General features: G+C 37.8%; 1 protein-coding gene across 21 annotated transcripts in view; it reads right to left on the bottom strand.

The window, feature by feature from the left end:
• The window catches only part of ZNF536 (zinc finger protein 536), a 350,225-nt gene that overhangs the window by 134,982 nt on the left and 197,489 nt on the right, over positions 1 to 17,754 (bottom strand). For 20 of the 21 annotated variants that reach the window (XM_068693342.1, XM_068693352.1, XM_068693349.1 and 17 more), the window contains one exon: positions 1,529 to 1,681. The exons of the other annotated variant lie outside the window; for it this stretch is intronic. In XM_068693342.1, the coding sequence (XP_068549443.1) occupies positions 1,529 to 1,681 (153 nt within the window). The remainder of the gene's footprint in view (positions 1 to 1,528; positions 1,682 to 17,754) is intronic. 21 annotated transcript variants of the gene reach the window in all.

Raw genomic sequence — 17,754 nt, 5'->3', positions numbered from 1 at the left:
AGCAAACACATAGGGTTTGCAGTTTTATTTTTCCTATATCCTTTATCTTTCATTTTTCCTACATTCACTAGTCCAAGATAAGGAAAAGAATATTCCTGCCCTAAGCAGCTTGCAATCCAGACATACTACTTTGTGGGCCAGGTTTTAAAATTCAGATCAAACTGTTGTTGTTAATTCCTATTCCACAGTCCAAAGAAATAAAGAAAAAAAATACAATGAAGAAACTTTCCCATCTCATCACTGATTTATTTATTTATTTTTTCTTTAAGCAAATTTCAGCCTTCATTTTCAAGATTTCAAAATCAGGCCTTACATTCTCAAACCCAATATTAAACATTACACCTGTGCAAGAACACAGAAGTGTGATTGCCAATTTTGGGAAGGGAGGCAAATACTGCTTATCTGCTACCTCAGTGAAATAAAAAAATATGGTGACATTTTTCATGCAAGAGGTACAAATGAAAATTATTTCTACATGCATTTCGTTTTATCTGTCAATTACAAAAATAGCAGTAACATTCTGAAATTCGTTTAAAATATCTTAAAAAGAAAATGAATGACTCCACAACTGCACTGCCCACTGCACCTGTTTACAAAACCAAGTGTCCTAAATCTCCAGCTTTGCACACTCTCCCAGAGCACACTGCAATACCTAAGACTTGGAAGAAAACAATATCAGGTTGACCATGGACAGAATCTCTAGTGACATCAGCAGGACCTGAGGATGTCAACATTGTAAGTCAGATCCTAACTATGGAGATAGTAAGCCTTCCTAAATATATGCTGTGTCTCTGTGTGAACTCTATTGTGCACATATACACTTTTAAGCAAACATGGTATTATAATTTAAATGGAATGGTTACGTTTTTTTAGTATCTAGAGCAGTGACATACAAAAATAAAGAATCTAGATCAGTAGTAAGTCTCTGTAGGGTAGAAAGACTGGTTTTCATATTAAAATAAAATTTGGCAAGATTTCCCATGCTGCAAAAACATGGTAAGTATTACTATGTCCAAGCAGTACGTTGGGTTAGTTCTAGCACAAAACAAAACAAAAGCAAGCAAACAAACAAACAAACAAACAAAACACAGATCCATAAATTCATATGAACAGTGAGAGGTTACAAATGAGCACGTTAAATTGAACAAAAATAGTAACGGAGCAAAACATACAGAATCCCTAAGTAGATGCTACAGAAGGCCTTTGAAGCAGTGAGTATAACTAAGTGTGAAACCAATAGGCTTATGCCTATTGAAGGACAAGGGTAATTGAAGGAAACAGTGATGAAGTGGGGAAGGAGACAGAAATAACCTCAACTGGGAAAAGATGATTCTAATAAAGTGGTCTTTATCCAACAACACATTCCTTGTGCTTTTATTTAAGACTGTCATATATCTTTCTCAAAAGACTCTCCAACTAACGAGTCCAAATCTACACTGGGAATTAAGGCTTCTAGCCACATATTATGTTAACCCCCATACACACATCACTTGTGTCGACAGTGCTCCGCTCCTCTTGTTCCTCTCACCTGTATGTATTCTCAAGTGGACCTTTAAGTGATGTGATGTTCTGAAAGTTTTTCCACAATATGGGCAGTCTTTCATGGCAGAACCAAGGCTCCTGTCTCTCAGTAAAGCTGGCTGTTGAACTCCTACAGATCTCCCAGCTTCTTCTCCAATGTCTGCAACACAGAAATGTTCTCACATCACTTCAGCACATGTCAGAAGTTGTTCTCTCTAAAACTGCTAACAAAACACAAAGTTAAACATGTCAATACTACACCTGTCTATTTCATTCGTTAAATCTGACAGAATGCTGACAATTCATGTATTTTCTTGTTATTCTCTTAAATTATTTCATCTTTCCTATCATCATTTTAAGCAGCATATGGTACCTTTATATTGAACTGAATTATACAAGAAAAGAAACAGCTGTGTCAGCAGCTGGTTTGATTTCTTCTTTTGCTTAGTTCCTATTAATTTTTTCCAAAAAGTTTTGAATTGTTGTTTTGTTGAATCTATTTCATTATAAGTATTGTAAAAATGTGCATGTTTTTAGAGAGAAAAAGGTTGTATCAGCATGTAAAAACCTCCCATAAAAATCGAATCGCAGTGATGAGTCCAACAGAAGTGGTAGTGCCTACACACAAAGCTAACCAACTTTCCTCTGCAACACTTCAACATTAGAGTAATGACACCTGACCTAATATCACAGGAAAGCCAATGGAAAAATTGGTCAGATGAGGGGGGATTCCTTTGCCCTCTCACTCACAGCTACTGAGTTTTCTCCTTTGATCTTCATGGCTGCAGTTACTCTTTGCTTTGTAATACGATGGATGAGAGTCCAGGACATCTTTTCTCTCTCCTGATATAAAGAAACAGTCATTCTCAGCCACCCTGAAGAAGCTGCTATTATTCAAGCAGGCTATGGACAAAACAACTTGCAAAAGACTGATATGAATATTACAAAACATTGAGCATTTTTAAAAAGTCATTACTTAAACCACAAAAGACTCAGCTATCACCTTGTACTTACAGGGTCATGTAACATCACATATAGGTATCAATTCACATTATCACCAAAGAGTATCATGGCACATGTTGAAATTCTGAAATAGATTTACGATACTGGCACACCACAGAGATACAATACACATTGACACATTACCATACCTGTGTGCAAAAGCTGAGCTACGAGGTCTGTATTGAGGTGGGGAGTAAATAGTTAAAACCTGTGTGCAAAGTCTTGACTATTTCAACCATAAACTAGTGACTGAAAATGCTCTGTCTCTACCCATTTGATACATAACTAAAGCTGTCAGGAAACACAGTGCAGTTTACACAGCATTACCTCTTAAGTGGAACTGATGGAACATAAGAAAAATTTAAACATTTCGCTCTAATAAGAACTGCTCACAGAAGAGCAGAGACCCAAATACCACATTGCTGTAAAAGGTAAAACTAACAAGAATTTCATTATTTATTATAAAATGGTTACTCTAAATAATTTCACTTAAAACTGAAAGAAGGGGGTGACCGAAAAAAGAAAAAGGAAAACGAAAAGGAAAAAGTATAAATACTTATCTTAGTCACATATGTCATCAAGCTATTATTAATAATCAACAGGCAAAATCTGATTCTTGAAAATGACATTCTTTAATACTTTCTGATTGCTCTTACACTGCAGAGTTATGGCACACTATTTCGGATACAAGGCTTGTAACTGTCATTTTGAATTATTCACATGTATATGAAGAAATATAATGCAGAGTTTATTTTTCCTTTCAGAATCCAAGAAAGTGTACATAGGTGCTAGTCTATAATTCCAACTTTCCTAAAGCGTTTAGACTTTGCACTTTTTTTCTCCTCAATAGTTGTATATAATCACATCCAAAACTGCTTCAGGAAAAAAAGAATTCCTGAGTGCAAAAAACCTTTATGAAGTGCAAAATACGGAATGTAGATAATAAATTGTGGGATTTTATTTTCATTTTCAACAAATACTATATGAGCATTATAGATAAGTATATAGATAAAGCTAACAAGCCACTCAGGAGGAATTTACCGAATAAGTCTACTAGTTATGTTTTGCTAAATGTCACTCTAAATGATGGCCTGTTATCCATCTGCCTTTTATCTTTCTATCTAGAATATGTGTGGCCCAATAAGAAAGAATAAATTTGTAAGATAAACAGCTCACTTTGCAGATTTAAGAGTCTAATTTTCACTTTACACAAAATTGATTTTTTTCAAGGCAGCAAGATGATGGAGTTTACTCTAGCACTAATCCCTCTGAAAAAGCAAACTGAAAACAACAATGAAGCAAAGAAAGATGTGGGTGGTCTGAAGAGTTTTCTTTTAGATTTAAGTAGACATACAGTAGATAGCTTCAAAGGCTTAGCCCCAACAGGGGCCTTACCTTGAAGAATTTTTCTTCCCACAGTGAAAGCATTCCTAAGACTTTAAAGCTGGGCTGAGGGGGTTTCTTTTGAATTCCTCAGCCTACAAAGCCCACCGAAGCACTAGAGGCCATCACTACCTGAATGAACAACTTTACATCTAAGTCCTTTTATTTCCAACAATGAAAAGATACGTTCAAGGATGCCATCTGTCCCCATCAAATGCTACCTCGACTTCTTACCACGGCCCTGTTTTGGCAAATTGTACCTATTTGTCAAGGCACTTAAGTTTAAAATATGCTTAACTTTAAAACGCACTTACATCTCATCGCTGTCAAGTTTTTTATACTGACTTTCTTAAAACAACTTATGGAAAGTGAAGGGGGAAAAAATGTGAAACAGAAAGAGGATAAGTGATTAGCAAGGAAAGAGTTATGAGGCAAACTGGTGATTATAGGTTAAGCCAAAAACAATATATGGGAAGAATGAAAAATCTTCCACTTTACCAGTAATAATTTCTGCTGCACCTCGGATGTGCCCCTTTCTCCTGCTTTGTTACCCCCTTTCTAAGCACAAACTCAGTTATGTTAATGCATGCAGAACTGTGGCAATGTTTTACAGACCAGCAGAACTAAGATTAGGCTCACCAAATCCATCTAATATATGACTTACTTAGGATTTGAGCTATGGTTTTCAGGCTGCTCAATTCTGAGGATAAAAGATCAGGAAGGAAAGAGAACAGTTACTTATCTTGCAGTCATTGTGGTCCATTGAGTTATGTGGTCTACATGATGTGCACTCGATGCACATGAGATTAGGCTTCTTTTTTTTACTACCTACTTCCATTACAGGCAGGTCTATGTCCTGAATGTCTTCCTGCCCATCCCTACCTTTCCTGATTCAAGTGCAGGAAATAACAGAACCGGGTATGAAATATTGTGTAGAGTTACAGGCTAGATGCAAAGCTTCCAAGCTTTATATCTGAATTTACTTTCACTGAGCTTTTGTTTCACTTTGCTCAAAGCAAAAGCCACATGTAGAACTTCAAAAAGCAACATTCAGTTCTAAATAAGAAACCTGTCTTTGTGTCAGAGCAAGGAGAAGGACACATCTGTGAGACCTTCCACACACAGCCAGAGGACACGCAGATACACCTCCTCATCATGGTGCGCAGCTATGAAGCAGCTTCTAGGGGTGATGTGCTGGGACACCTCTTGTATACCATGCCTTGGGTGATCATAAAGTCCCAATTTGTTCTGCAGCCACTTGTGTAGCCAGCTGTAAGTGCTCAACTCAAGCTGCGCTCAGTTTGCTGTGGAACTTGTCTCTGGCACAATGGGGATTCACCGGAGCAGCCTTGAACTGTTCCACAGTGAAAAGGGACAGGGGACAGGCTCGTGGCCAGAGGCGCACACAGAGGCAGGTACTTCACACCAACCCTAGCACAGCCATCCACCCACCTGCACACCGTGCCTTGAACAAAGAGCAAAAACATCTAGGCTTGGCTGAATGCTCTTCACAGCTTACAGGTGGTGACAATCCCCTATGAAGGACTCAGATGCAACAGCCAGTGGCTTTGTCTTCAAGAGCTACTGTCCTGTAGCATTCACTTAGTGACAGCCATGAGACGAGTACAAGAAAAGAAACTTCACTTTAACATCCATATCAGAAGGTAGTATTTAGCTACATAGTCAAAGAGCTGATTTGGCCAAAACGTGAACGAGTCTATTTACCACACAGACTGAAATGAAAATTGAGCAAGCTGTAAGATCAGTATTTGCAGGACTAGCTGCAGGACTAGCCCTTCGTCAGACAGAAGCCCCCTCTCTGGAGAGGAAGGACAAAAAGCCAGCACTGGAGAGGAGCTCCACAAGGCTTCAGGCTGTGTCCACATCCCCTGCAGTATAGGAGATTTCCTCAGAGCCAGATAACACCAGGAAGCAGTTTTGAGCCAGGAACATTTTTACAGTAGCAGGTTAAAAGAAAATAAGTGAGAAGTACACTGATGAATCCTTTTTTTTACAGCAAGTATCTTACTAGGAATCAGAAATGATCAACTCAAAAATGAGCTACTGTTACAGCTATCAGTGGCCTCAGCACAAGGACCCCACTGGGGCACAATGCCAACTTCAGTGGGTATTTCTAGAAAAGAGAAGACATACATAGGTAGATGACAAGTCTGTGTATTCAGTCAGTCATATGAAGAATTTTTTGTTTGTTTGTTTTTTAAATTTCTGTATGTTTTCTGTAAGACTGGCCTACCTTTGTGGGAGGAGTTTATAAACTTGATTAGAACAGGACTGATTGTTTTGTAAAAAGAGGCATGTTTTCAGTTGGTTAGGTAATAGCACTGACTTTTGTCATATGAGCAGCAAATATTAAAAGGAGCATCTACATACATGTCCCATAAATTTTACAAGAGCATTTATTTGCTGTGTGAAAGCACAGGGATTCACAAATAGGTATTTTAATGTTCAAAGGAGCTAAATTGCAGTCCTCACACAGACTAAATTATCAGTGGAGTCAGTTGGAATTTTTCAACACAAGGATTGCCAAATTAGCCAAAAACAGGCAATCACATGGCAAAGGTAATCAACTCACAAAATAGGTAATCACACTTACAAATACATGTTTACTCTTGCACGTTTTTCAGTCATTATTAAAGAATCCTTTGAAAGTGTGGACAGAAGCCTTTAAAGATGCACATAATCCCACGGTTTTGTATATTTCAGAAATTCAGAATATTTGCAGTTCTTTAAAGCTGCCTTCAAAACTTAATGATGCAACATGAAGTGGCAATGACCATGGTTATTAAAAGAAAAAAAAAAAGAAAGAAAAAGATGTATAAACCACCCTGATAATCCCACCTTGTGTACAATTATTTACTTTAGCAGGAAAAATTATATTCTGAATTGAATTTCAAGAAGAGAGTTAGAAGATATTCAATATTTTAATCCTGTCACTGCTGTAATCTTTATGCAAGTATGCCTAGACTCTGACTACCCTGTTTCCTGGGAAGAAGTAAAGGATACAAAAGTTTCTGGAAAAACATGCTTTACCTTTCTTGCCAATTCCTTAGAGAAAACTTGGATAAGATTGAAAATAGTGGAAAATAGGGTTATAATTAATCTTTTTTTTTTTTTCAGCTACCTGAAGTAGCTTCGATAGTATGCTTAGATGTGAGACTAGAATCTGCATCAGTGCTTACAAATCTGAAATTAGAATCCTGTTTGCAGATGTTACTACGCATTTTGCTAGTGAAGTTCATTGCTTAAAATAAAAGCCTAATATTACTGAATATTACAGTTATATTTTAGGCCTCCAGAAAGAGTTACTAATGTCTTAGGTCAGGAACAACTTGCTGTCTCTATTGTTTCATCAAGGATTTAGGTTTTATAATGACCATATATGGGAATCTTAAGCTGTTGAGCATTGATACAGATTGGCAGAGAATTTGTTTAAACAGAGAGCTATTTTAGACGAGAATTGGAAAGGAGGCCTACTAGTGAGAAAACAGCATTCACATTGTTTGTATTATTAGAAATAAAGATTATACCAAAGGTTCCACTGGTAAATAAAGAGATACCACTTCTGCCATCAGACTTCCCACTCAGCCTTCCGAACTGTGCAAGCAAACAAAATTCACAGACTGCCTTGCCTGTGCTACCAATGCATGCTTTAGCAGATTTAAATTTAAAGTACAAGCTAAATTAAACTGAAGTAAAATGCCCACATCAATTTACACCAGGAAAGGCTTGCCACATCTAGAAGTGAGTACACGGCAGTTATAGCCAATACCATCAGCTACAAGGGAACTCCCTAGGAGTTATTTCAAGCTCAAGAGAAGAGGAGACAAAATATTTTAAGCAATTTCTTAGTAATTGGCATGCTGGCAACTTTGGACAGCACATACACCTTAAGCTCATACTTTTGACACAGAGGATGACTGGTGGTTTTCACATGCCATGGGTTGCACAACACTACAGCATGTATGCAAATTTTGGTTATATTGCAATGCTTTTTCATGTTGTACATATTCTAAGAAATATGCAAGAGTCTGTATATACAACATAAAGAGACACAACAGACACTTGACCAAAATTAAGCTGTTTATCACAAAATGTTTCTTATCCTCTTTTCATTTTAATCGAATTCCCTACAGAGTTTTTGCTTTAGAGTTCCTAGTAGTCTTACTTTGCAAATTGTTCTAAATCTTTAAAACCTTTTAAGACAATCAAAGTTAAAACACAGTTTCTGAGTACATCTTTTTAGCTGTCTGTTTTGTTTGAAGAATCCTGTGACCAAAAGACAAAATCAGATATAGTACTTTAAAAAAAAAAACAAAAAAATAAAACAAACAAACAAACCAAAAAAAGGTTTAATTACTTGCCATTAACTTACAATGGATCTGTTTGGACTGAGAATTCATATTATAAACAAAGATTTTTTTGAATAGACTATTTTTTCCAAGAGACCTTTACTCTTTCTTAAAAAAAAAAAAAAAAAAAAAAAAAAGTTAAGTATCTTATAATTTCTTTCATTTAACAGTTGGCAGAAGGAAACTCCCAGATGAACACTAGCCTGTGTCTTTCTCTTTAACCAGCTGAGTGATCCAAGCTTTTAATAAAGCTGTTCCAATTATTGTAAAAGTCATCTTGTACCTTATAGCCACAAATATTGACAGTTTATTGCACAATGCATTCATGACATTTGAAGGTCACATCATACATAAACTTTTATAAAAGTGTCTGGAACAAAGAGATGCATGATTAGAAATTACATCTTACCATTTTAGGATATGATTTTATACTTATTTAAAATGAAATACAATGTACAATTCAAATTGTTAATAGAAAAACAAAATAGTTCATTTGCTGCATTGTTTTATTAATGAGTGATACTTAGTTCAGTTGTACAAAATCAACAGAATGTAGTCCATGCCCCAAGAAGATTACAGTTAAATATCACTATCCTGCAAACCATCACACATTCTCTTAGCTCATCATAAGAAGAAAGTAAGCTTGAGACTTTGATCTTTCACCTGTATACCTCTCCAGGCCTACAGAACTCAATGATGCTTCAACACTTAGATTTGAATCAATATCTTAGCATGTTATTGAAATACTCATTCCACTAAAATTGAATCAAAATGAGGCTGAAGAGAGTACAGAAGAAATTTTTGGAATGTAGGCACATGAAGGCATATTGAACATCTTCGGATTGTTTCCAATGCTCATGACTTTTAGGGCTATTGTGAAGTGCATGCCCCAGTGATATAATTAAAAAATGCAATTTATGCAATCAAACCAAAGTCCTTCACTGAAGTAAACAAACATCAGGAATACACAGAGATCACCACTAGAGATCACCTGTAAAGTCCAGCTAATAAGAGCTGAGTTTACAGCAAATGACTACGTTGTTCCTACTAATACCATCATTGCTACTTTCTTCCAAAATCCTGTAAATTTTTTTTTCCTAAATCCTTTACGTGCAAGACTCTTGAACCACACAACCTCTTCACTGGCTTTCCAGTTCAGTTACTCCAGTATCATGGCTTTGATATCCTACTTCTTTAATTTGACTGTATAGATCAAATCTGTTAAGATCCTAAATCACTGAGTTTGCCAGATGAAATTCATGAAATTCTACTAGTTTTTGTATAATCTTTCTACAGGAAAAATGAAGGCTTTAAAACAAGATGTACTTCATTTATGGAACAATGGATCTGGTTGCTATCTTGAATGTAACATTAGTTACAGTGATGAGTTTCTGTTTGCTCTTATTTCCTTCAGAAGTGCACACCTGAGCTGCCAGGACACATTATTGTACTTCTCTGTACAGAACATATTTATTTACAAATAAGGCACTCTTTGGATCACCTGTTGTGGGCTTAAATATGTACCTATGGATCTTTCCTTGGTGTATTGCCAATGTTCCTTCTCATCTATCCTCAGAATTTACATTGGTGCTCACTTGCGCTTCTGACAGTAACGCAAGCTCCCAAACCTTCCATGCGACTGACTTTTCCATGTTTTTCTCCTCTTATTTTTTAAACAGGCTTAGAGTATTCTGAGTTCTTCCCCAATGCTCATGCCAACAACAGTCTGCCTTTCACACGTTAGCCTGTCTGTCTCACTAGTTTTTCTACCCAAAACCCGACTCACATGAGTTAGCTTTGATCCTGGCCTTAGATTTGAAATGGGCACTTGGTTATTGACCAGATAGGATGAGGTCTTTCTACACTTCATACAGATTGTTTACTGCTTTTGGAGAAAATTCCAATAGGGAATGTCAGCAGAGAAGCTATCCAACTGGACCATCTTTTGGATTTGTATGTGTTATTTGTAGGCAGGTGTTCAGGTACCAGATGGCCTTAAAGCCCATACTACTCAGGTTATAGCAGATTCTGCAGGCTGTCTGCATCATATTCCGATCTCTGAGATTTGCAGAGTGGCTACATGGAGCTTGATAAACACTTTTACCTACCATTGCTCTCCTGATGCCAAGACTAGATCAGATATCCAGTTTGGGAGAGTTGCCTTACAGTCCCTCTTTAATTAAGCACTCCTGATCTCCCACTCCTGGGATGGATTGCTAATGCTGATTAAGCTCCAGAAGTAAGGATCTGTGGAGGCAATTTCATGAGGGAGAAAATGAAGTTGCTAGCTAATCGACTAAAATAACCATTAACTGGACTTCTGTGAATGACTGTATTGCTGCCTTCTTGCTTCCGTACTTACCCTGTTTCTTCCACACTTCAGCATCTCTATATACCTATAAACCAAACAGGAAAGGCGTACCTCATTACAACCTCTATCTTATTCCTACTTACTGCACTTACGGGACAACAGAACCATTTGGTACAGGCCACACTTAGAAGAAAATGCAAGACTGTCAGTAAATTGTAGAGAAGATGGTGAATCTGGATGGAAGAGAGCAGTACAGAATTCATTTTCTGTAACTTGTCCAAAGTGCCCCAAAATATAGAGTCTCTGAGACTCTAAAAAGCAGAAATTAACAACCAGCTCCACAGAGTTTTCAAAATTCATTAAATATCTTTTAAAATATTTTGAGTAATTGGATGGAAATATTTAATAACTACACAGGCCATGTTTCACCTTGAGTTGCTAGGCTTGGACAATAAAAAATAAATAAATAAAAATTTCAAGTCAGAACCACAGACGTGGCCACATTATAAGTAGGTTTTGGGGCCTTAGGTATTATTGCAGAAGTTTTTTCACCCTATGGATTAAGAAACACCCTTTTCATAATTATTATCTTATCATAGGTTGGTAAAATCAGGATAGAAGTGCTGGTAGCACATTATCAGCTTTTATAAAAACTTCTAATAAAGAAAAATGTAAATTACTGAAAATGTCATAAGATCAGCTTTCTGTAGACCCCAGTAAGAAAGAAACCAACACTAGAATCAATCTCATAAAAACAACTGTACAGATTAAAGTAGCTAAATTACTAATTTTCCCTCAAGTAAAAGAAAGAGAAGTAATGTCTGTCATTCCATTAAAAAATTACTGATTACAGAGGTGCTGACAAAGTCTCTAAAAAGTGGATAACATCACAGTGTGTGATAAAACACTTGGACAGATTGTGACAGTACAGACTTTATTTTCTTAAATTTAACTTTTCATTGTTGCCTCCAAACTAAATGACTGTTTTGAGCTAATACAAAATACCTCTGTAAATAATTTTTCTCCCATTTAACTTCTTTGGTACATGCCACTTGAATGTAATTTCCAACTTCTTTGTGCATTAAAAAAGTCATATTTGAAGAAATACTTATAAGCAATCCTGAACTGCTGTGACTATTTTACTAGCAACCTCTTTCTAAAAATAAAATATGTTAATTACATGAGTTTTGCTATAATGGAAAAATATTGATTAAATTCATTACTTCTAGTGGTGAGAAGGGATCCTTTAACTGCTTAGTATTTTTTTTTCCTCATTGGTTTCAGAGTGGATTGCAGACATATTGGGATGAAGATGCCTTTAAACATTGCTTCGTTGGGTTAGAAACTGGCTGGATAGCCGGGCCCAAAGAGTCGTGGTAAATGGAGTCAAGTCCAGTTGGAGGCCAGTCACTAGTGGCGTCCCCCAGGGCTCGGTGCTGAGGCCAGTCCTCTTTAATATCTTCATCGATGATCTGGACGAGGGCATTGAGTGCACCCTCAGTAAGCTTGCAGATGACACCAAGCTAGGTGCGTGTGTCGATCTGCTCGAGGGTAGGAAGGCTCTGCAGGAGGATCTGGATAGGCTGCACCGATGGGCTGAGGTCAACTGTATGAAGTTCAACGAGGCCAAGTGCCAGGTCCTGCACGTGGGGCGCAATAACCCCAAGCAGAGCTACAGGCTGGGAGATGAGTGGTTGGAAAGCTGCCAGGCAGAGAAGGACCTGGGAGTGATGGTGGATAGTCAGCTGAATATGAGCCAGCAGTGTGCTCAGGTGGCCAAGAAGGCCAACAGCATCCTGGCTTGTATCAGAAACAGTGTGACCAGCAGGGCTAGGGAGGTGATCGTCCCCCTGTACTCGGCTCTGGTGAGGCCGCACCTCGAGTACTGTGTTCAGTTTTGGGCCCCTCGCTACAAGAAGGACATCGAGGTGCTTGAGCGGGTCCAGAGAAGGGCGACGAAGCTGGTGAGGGGCCTGGAGAACAAGTCCTACGAGGAGTGGCTGAAGGAGCTGGGCTTGTTCAGCCTGGAGAAGAGGAGGCTCAGGGGCGACCTTACCGCTCTCTACAGATACCTTAAAGGAGGCTGTAGTGAGGTGGGGGTTGGCCTGTTCTCCCACGTGCCTGGTGACAGGACGAGGGGGAATGGGCTTAATTTGCGCCAGGGGAGTTTTAGGTTAGATGTCAGGAAGAACTTCTTTACTGAAAGGATTGTTAGACACTGGAACAGGCTGCCCAGGGAGGTGGTGGAGTCACCATCCCTGGAAGTCTTTAAAAGACGCTTAAATGTAGAGCTTAGGGATATGGTTTAGTGGGGACTGTTAGTGTTAGGTCAGAGGTTGGACTCGATGATCTTGAGGTCTCTTCCAACCTAGAAATTCTGTGATTCTGTGTGATATCATATGAATGGGCTCATTAATTATTTTATACTAATGATGCATCTCAAAAGGTACAGTAGTAGGTCAACCTGTACCTGTGTTTTGTAAAATAGCCTTAGTGTACGCTAACATTAACATGCTATTTGTAGGCTATAAAAGTAAGAAATACTGCATATGGAGCTCATATATCAATAATCCAATCTGTATTTTCTACTATGAAAATATACAATTTTTCATCTGAACTATCTGGGTACAGAAAGAGGAAAAAATACTGTATTTTGAACACTCCTCTGATTTAGCTGAGCTTGTGGCAATAACTGGTTTGGGCATAGGCTTCAGTATGCTGGAATGATCTTGAAACTAATTTTGCATGTGTTGGAGTTGGACTGTGGCCATGCACGTCAGTATGCTGGAACAGAGTTATCTAAATCCTGAGCCTTATTTTACATGTGCTGGTGTTGGACTGTGGCCCTGCCATCTTTTAGTTCTCCATCTGTAGATATCAAAGCCAGGGTGTGCCCGACCACTTGCTACTGCTCACTGCTTTCCTTCCACAGGCCTGTTGTGAGCTCCGTGCTCGGCAGCTACAGCCTTGCACCTACCCTCCCACAGTGGTGGGACTGGGAGCTCTTCAAAGCCCTGGCAGGTCTCGTGAACCTTCATCTGAAGTCTTTTTTCTGCAATGGCTAGCCTTTCACACCCATTACATTTCTTATATCACTGTAATCCTAGCTAGTTATATACCACATCGGGCATGAGAAATAACTTCTCAGACAGATGGTCCCTCAGATTCAGTGAGTTAATTCCTCTTTCAATACTAGGTAAACAGCCCCTTATTTAGATTTAAGCAATCTATTGAGATCACAGCTCACAGACTTACAGAAGGTCTCAGAGTTTTCCTGACATTACATTTTCCCTGTGACCACTGTGATTTAAGTCCAGACAAAAAGCTAGAAGCTGTTTTCCTCTGGGGAAGGGGATGAGAAAAGAAAATATCAGGTGTTTAGAAGCAACATTCCTTCATAGATACAAGAAACACTGGCTTTACATAAAGCTGGAGTACCAACAAAAAGGCAGTAATGCGTAGTACTGAGAAAAACAAAAGCAGTTGTACAAAGTACTTATCACCCTAAGGTGAACTAGTAACATGGTGGGATATACAGTCTGACTGTAACGTGGTACAGTTTTTGAATGCCTCCTTCCACTAGTTCACTCTTCTTCCACAGTAGTTCACCAGCAAATAAATATTTTAGCCCATCAGGACTATTTATAAAATCAGGAAATAATCCACACTAACATTTCTCTACCTGAAATTAATGACATTTAGTCTACATGAAGCCTACCAAACTGAAGAAACAACTTCACAGTAAGGTCAAAATTGCACATTTGAATGCAGATCTAGGTCTTTATTTTATTTTATTATTTTATTTTTTCTGTGACTAGTCAGACACAACTTAGTTAATTAGCTGCATCGGAGACAGACTTATTTTAGGAGAAGAAGGGTTGTTCCATTCCTTTTCTTATTAGCAATGTACTTTCTCAAATTCTATTTCTGCAAACTCCAATGCCAAAAGAAATTCAAAAACCAGGTAGTCTGCATGCACAGAAGCACCTTTTGTTTAATAAATAATTCAGCCATGTATTTCTTTTTAATTTAAATAGGGTCTGACTGAACAGTCAACAGAGTGAACTAAAGTTGGCAAAATACAGTGTTGAAAAATTTAAAAGTGTATTCAAGGCCATATTCATTTGCTTCACTTCTGCACTGGAGAGGCAGACTGCTGAAGTTCTACCTTTTTTCTTTTCTTTTCTTTTCTTTTTTTTTTTTTTTTAATTATACACATACAACCATGCAACACTCCTTTAATTTTGAAACCTTCCTTGTCCTAGAATTAGTCTCTCTCTCTCTTTCTGTTAACAGCACAACAGCAACTTCTCCTTTACCTCATAAACATCAGAAATTCAGCAAAAATGTTCTCACAAGCTCCTCTGCCATGCCTGTAAGGGTCAGGCATAGCTACTGAACATCTTGAGAAACAAAAATACAGGAAAACATTCTGGAAATATTCCAACCATCATGTAGGTGCTAGTTCCATATATTAATAAGTGTATGGTAAGGTACAGGAAACACATCCAGCTGCAAAAACCTGCAGATAATGATAAAATGAAATCAACTGAACACATAACACGCTATTGCAAATGCATACAGATAGTTGCAATCAGTTGAGTCTATTTGGTACTGACTGATCCTCTTGAAGACAGAAGTATATACAACTATCATAAGTATGAATTCACACACTTGGTTTTATAAGACAAAATTCCTAGTAATAAAGGATAAGAAGGAATAAAATGAAGAGTCAATTTGTCTACCTAGTCTTCAGCACCAGAATGTTCAAATGATTTTCTTAAATCTTAGGGCAGTTAGCAGTGAAAAAGTGAGGCTGTGGTGAAATCTCCTTTTTCAGGAGATTTTTCCTGAAAAAGGATTTCTCCTTTTTACCCATTCCCCCCATACAACCCAAAGCAGCAGCAGGTACATGAAGTCTTCTTAACAAAGTCCAATCTCAAAGTCTCCACTCTGCTTAGTGGTTGTACGCTTTACTGCAAATGGCTTTACTGCATTTTGTATCCTTTCTGATCAATGCCTTCTGCATCACTGACCGCTCTTGTAACCATCATGAAATATCCACCAACATGAAATTACCAGTTGGATTTTCATGACATCAAATACTGACATAAAGAAATCCTATCTCAGAAAGGTCAGACCTGCAGGAAAGATCTTTACAGGGAAAGAGAGTAGGGGAAACCTACCCCTTACAAAGGAGCACTGATTTTAAAGAAAAGGACTCCAAAACATCACATCTTTCAGAGTGGACATACTTATTTTCAATGCACCTGTTACAGACAGAGGATTACACATAGGTCATGTTTGAAAGAGACAGGAGTTTCACAAGTACATCTTGAAAAATTCCATAGGATATGGAGGAAGAGCAGCTTTTCACCATTTTTTCACTATCATGAACAGAAGTAAAATTACTTGTATTATATAAGATAAAAACATTAAACAGACTAGATAAACACTCTGGACAGACAGGAAAATTAATATTTTTAAATGAAACTTTTAACACCTTGGTCTTCTGTGACAAAATTACCCATGAAATATGTGCCTGAAAAAATCCCTGAATCCCTGGCAAAGTACAAACAAAAGCATCAGGACAACTATAGAAATGTAGACAAAAACTCCTACCCTGCAATTCAGAGGGGCTTAAGATTTTAGTTTTGGCCAATTACTAGCTTAAATTAAGACACTGTGTAATAAATACCATCTCAATCAACAGACTAATTTAAACTGTGAGAATGCAGGCTACTGCATTTGTGGAAACACGTTTCCATGTCTTTTCAGGATGGTACTAGTGGGAGCCACTTCAATAGCCTGGCAAGCCCATGCAGAATTTGGTACATAACAAACTGGTTTGCAACTGATTACATTTGAAAGCTGTCTACCCTGGAACTGACCAACGTAACAAAGTAATGTATGGGGTTGAGGAAAGGTGAGTGGCAGAACAAAATGGTCAAATGAAATTGAAATAACATCAACAATTGTACTACTACTGGTCCTTTACTGGCTACAGATAATTGATATCTTGCTACAGATACGCGTCCAGTCATGGAAGTATTTGTCTCAAAAAAGGGATCTTATTGACTACTGGGCAATGGAGCTTTCTGATAGATGCTGAAACATTCTAAGAAAGGGTGAACAACTAAAACCTGTTGCTGCTGAAGTGGGTAACTCTATACTGCTATCATAGGAGTTTTATCATAAAACTGCAGCCAAAGGACATTAATCAGGACAGGAGCATCATGTATTTAAGATAACCAATGATAGAAAGATTCAATTTAGGAAAGGCAGCTCTGGTACCAGACAGGACAATGGTGAGCATTGGAGACCAGTGGGAATGGCATTCCAGAAAAGAATCGCTTGACAGAACATTAGCTAATGTGCTGCTGCAGCAAGTGCTGTTCAGTTTTCTTGTTGTTGTTGTGTTTTTTTTGTTTGTTTGTTTTTTTCTTGTTTGTTTTTGTTTTTTAAAGTATGAGATTAAACACACAGTCTCTATGATGGCAATTTCTATTCATAGTTTGACAGCTAAATGCTTCAATGTTACTTGAATCTCCTGCCTCTTACATTTCAATTTTTATTTAGGGAAAAATAGCATGGAAATATATTTTGTTATCTATTTGAAAAGACACGTATGTAATCCACCTATGATGATTGCAATTTTTGGAATTAAAACTGATCCACAACAGCAACATTTTAACCACAGCTATTACAATAGATGAAACCAAACAGTGATTCTCCATACATTTATCTTTATCCTGGTAATAGCTTCTGGAAAGACTTCTGGATGAGAATGCTTTACACTATTAAGCCTCATTGAAAATGTTCCCTGAAAAGATGTCTCTCAAAACCACAGGAGAGGATATGTATTTATTTTATCTGTAGGAGAGGATATGCATTCAAATCTTTGCTTTGCATCTACAGTCCAGAAGTTGCTATCCACCAGATGTTTTAAATATGTGAGGGTCTTCTGATGGCAGACAACCAACAATGTGAGATCAGCCAGTAGTAACTGATTGTCAACATCACAGGGAAAACCACTGCCTCTGGCGTTATGAGGAGCTTTGGTAGGCACTGTCATCTGAGGGAGCATTGGCACAACAAGCATTCCCACCGGGACAGGGTGTATTAAAGACGTGGCTGAAGCACACTGACAGCATGAGATCTGATGGC

The sequence above is a fragment of the Anas acuta genome, chromosome 10 (assembly GCF_963932015.1).
Source record: "Anas acuta chromosome 10, bAnaAcu1.1, whole genome shotgun sequence".
NCBI classification, from domain to species: domain Eukaryota; kingdom Metazoa; phylum Chordata; class Aves; order Anseriformes; family Anatidae; genus Anas; species Anas acuta.
Note: the sequence above shows the minus strand (reverse complement) of the source record. Positions and strands in the feature narration are given on the sequence as shown.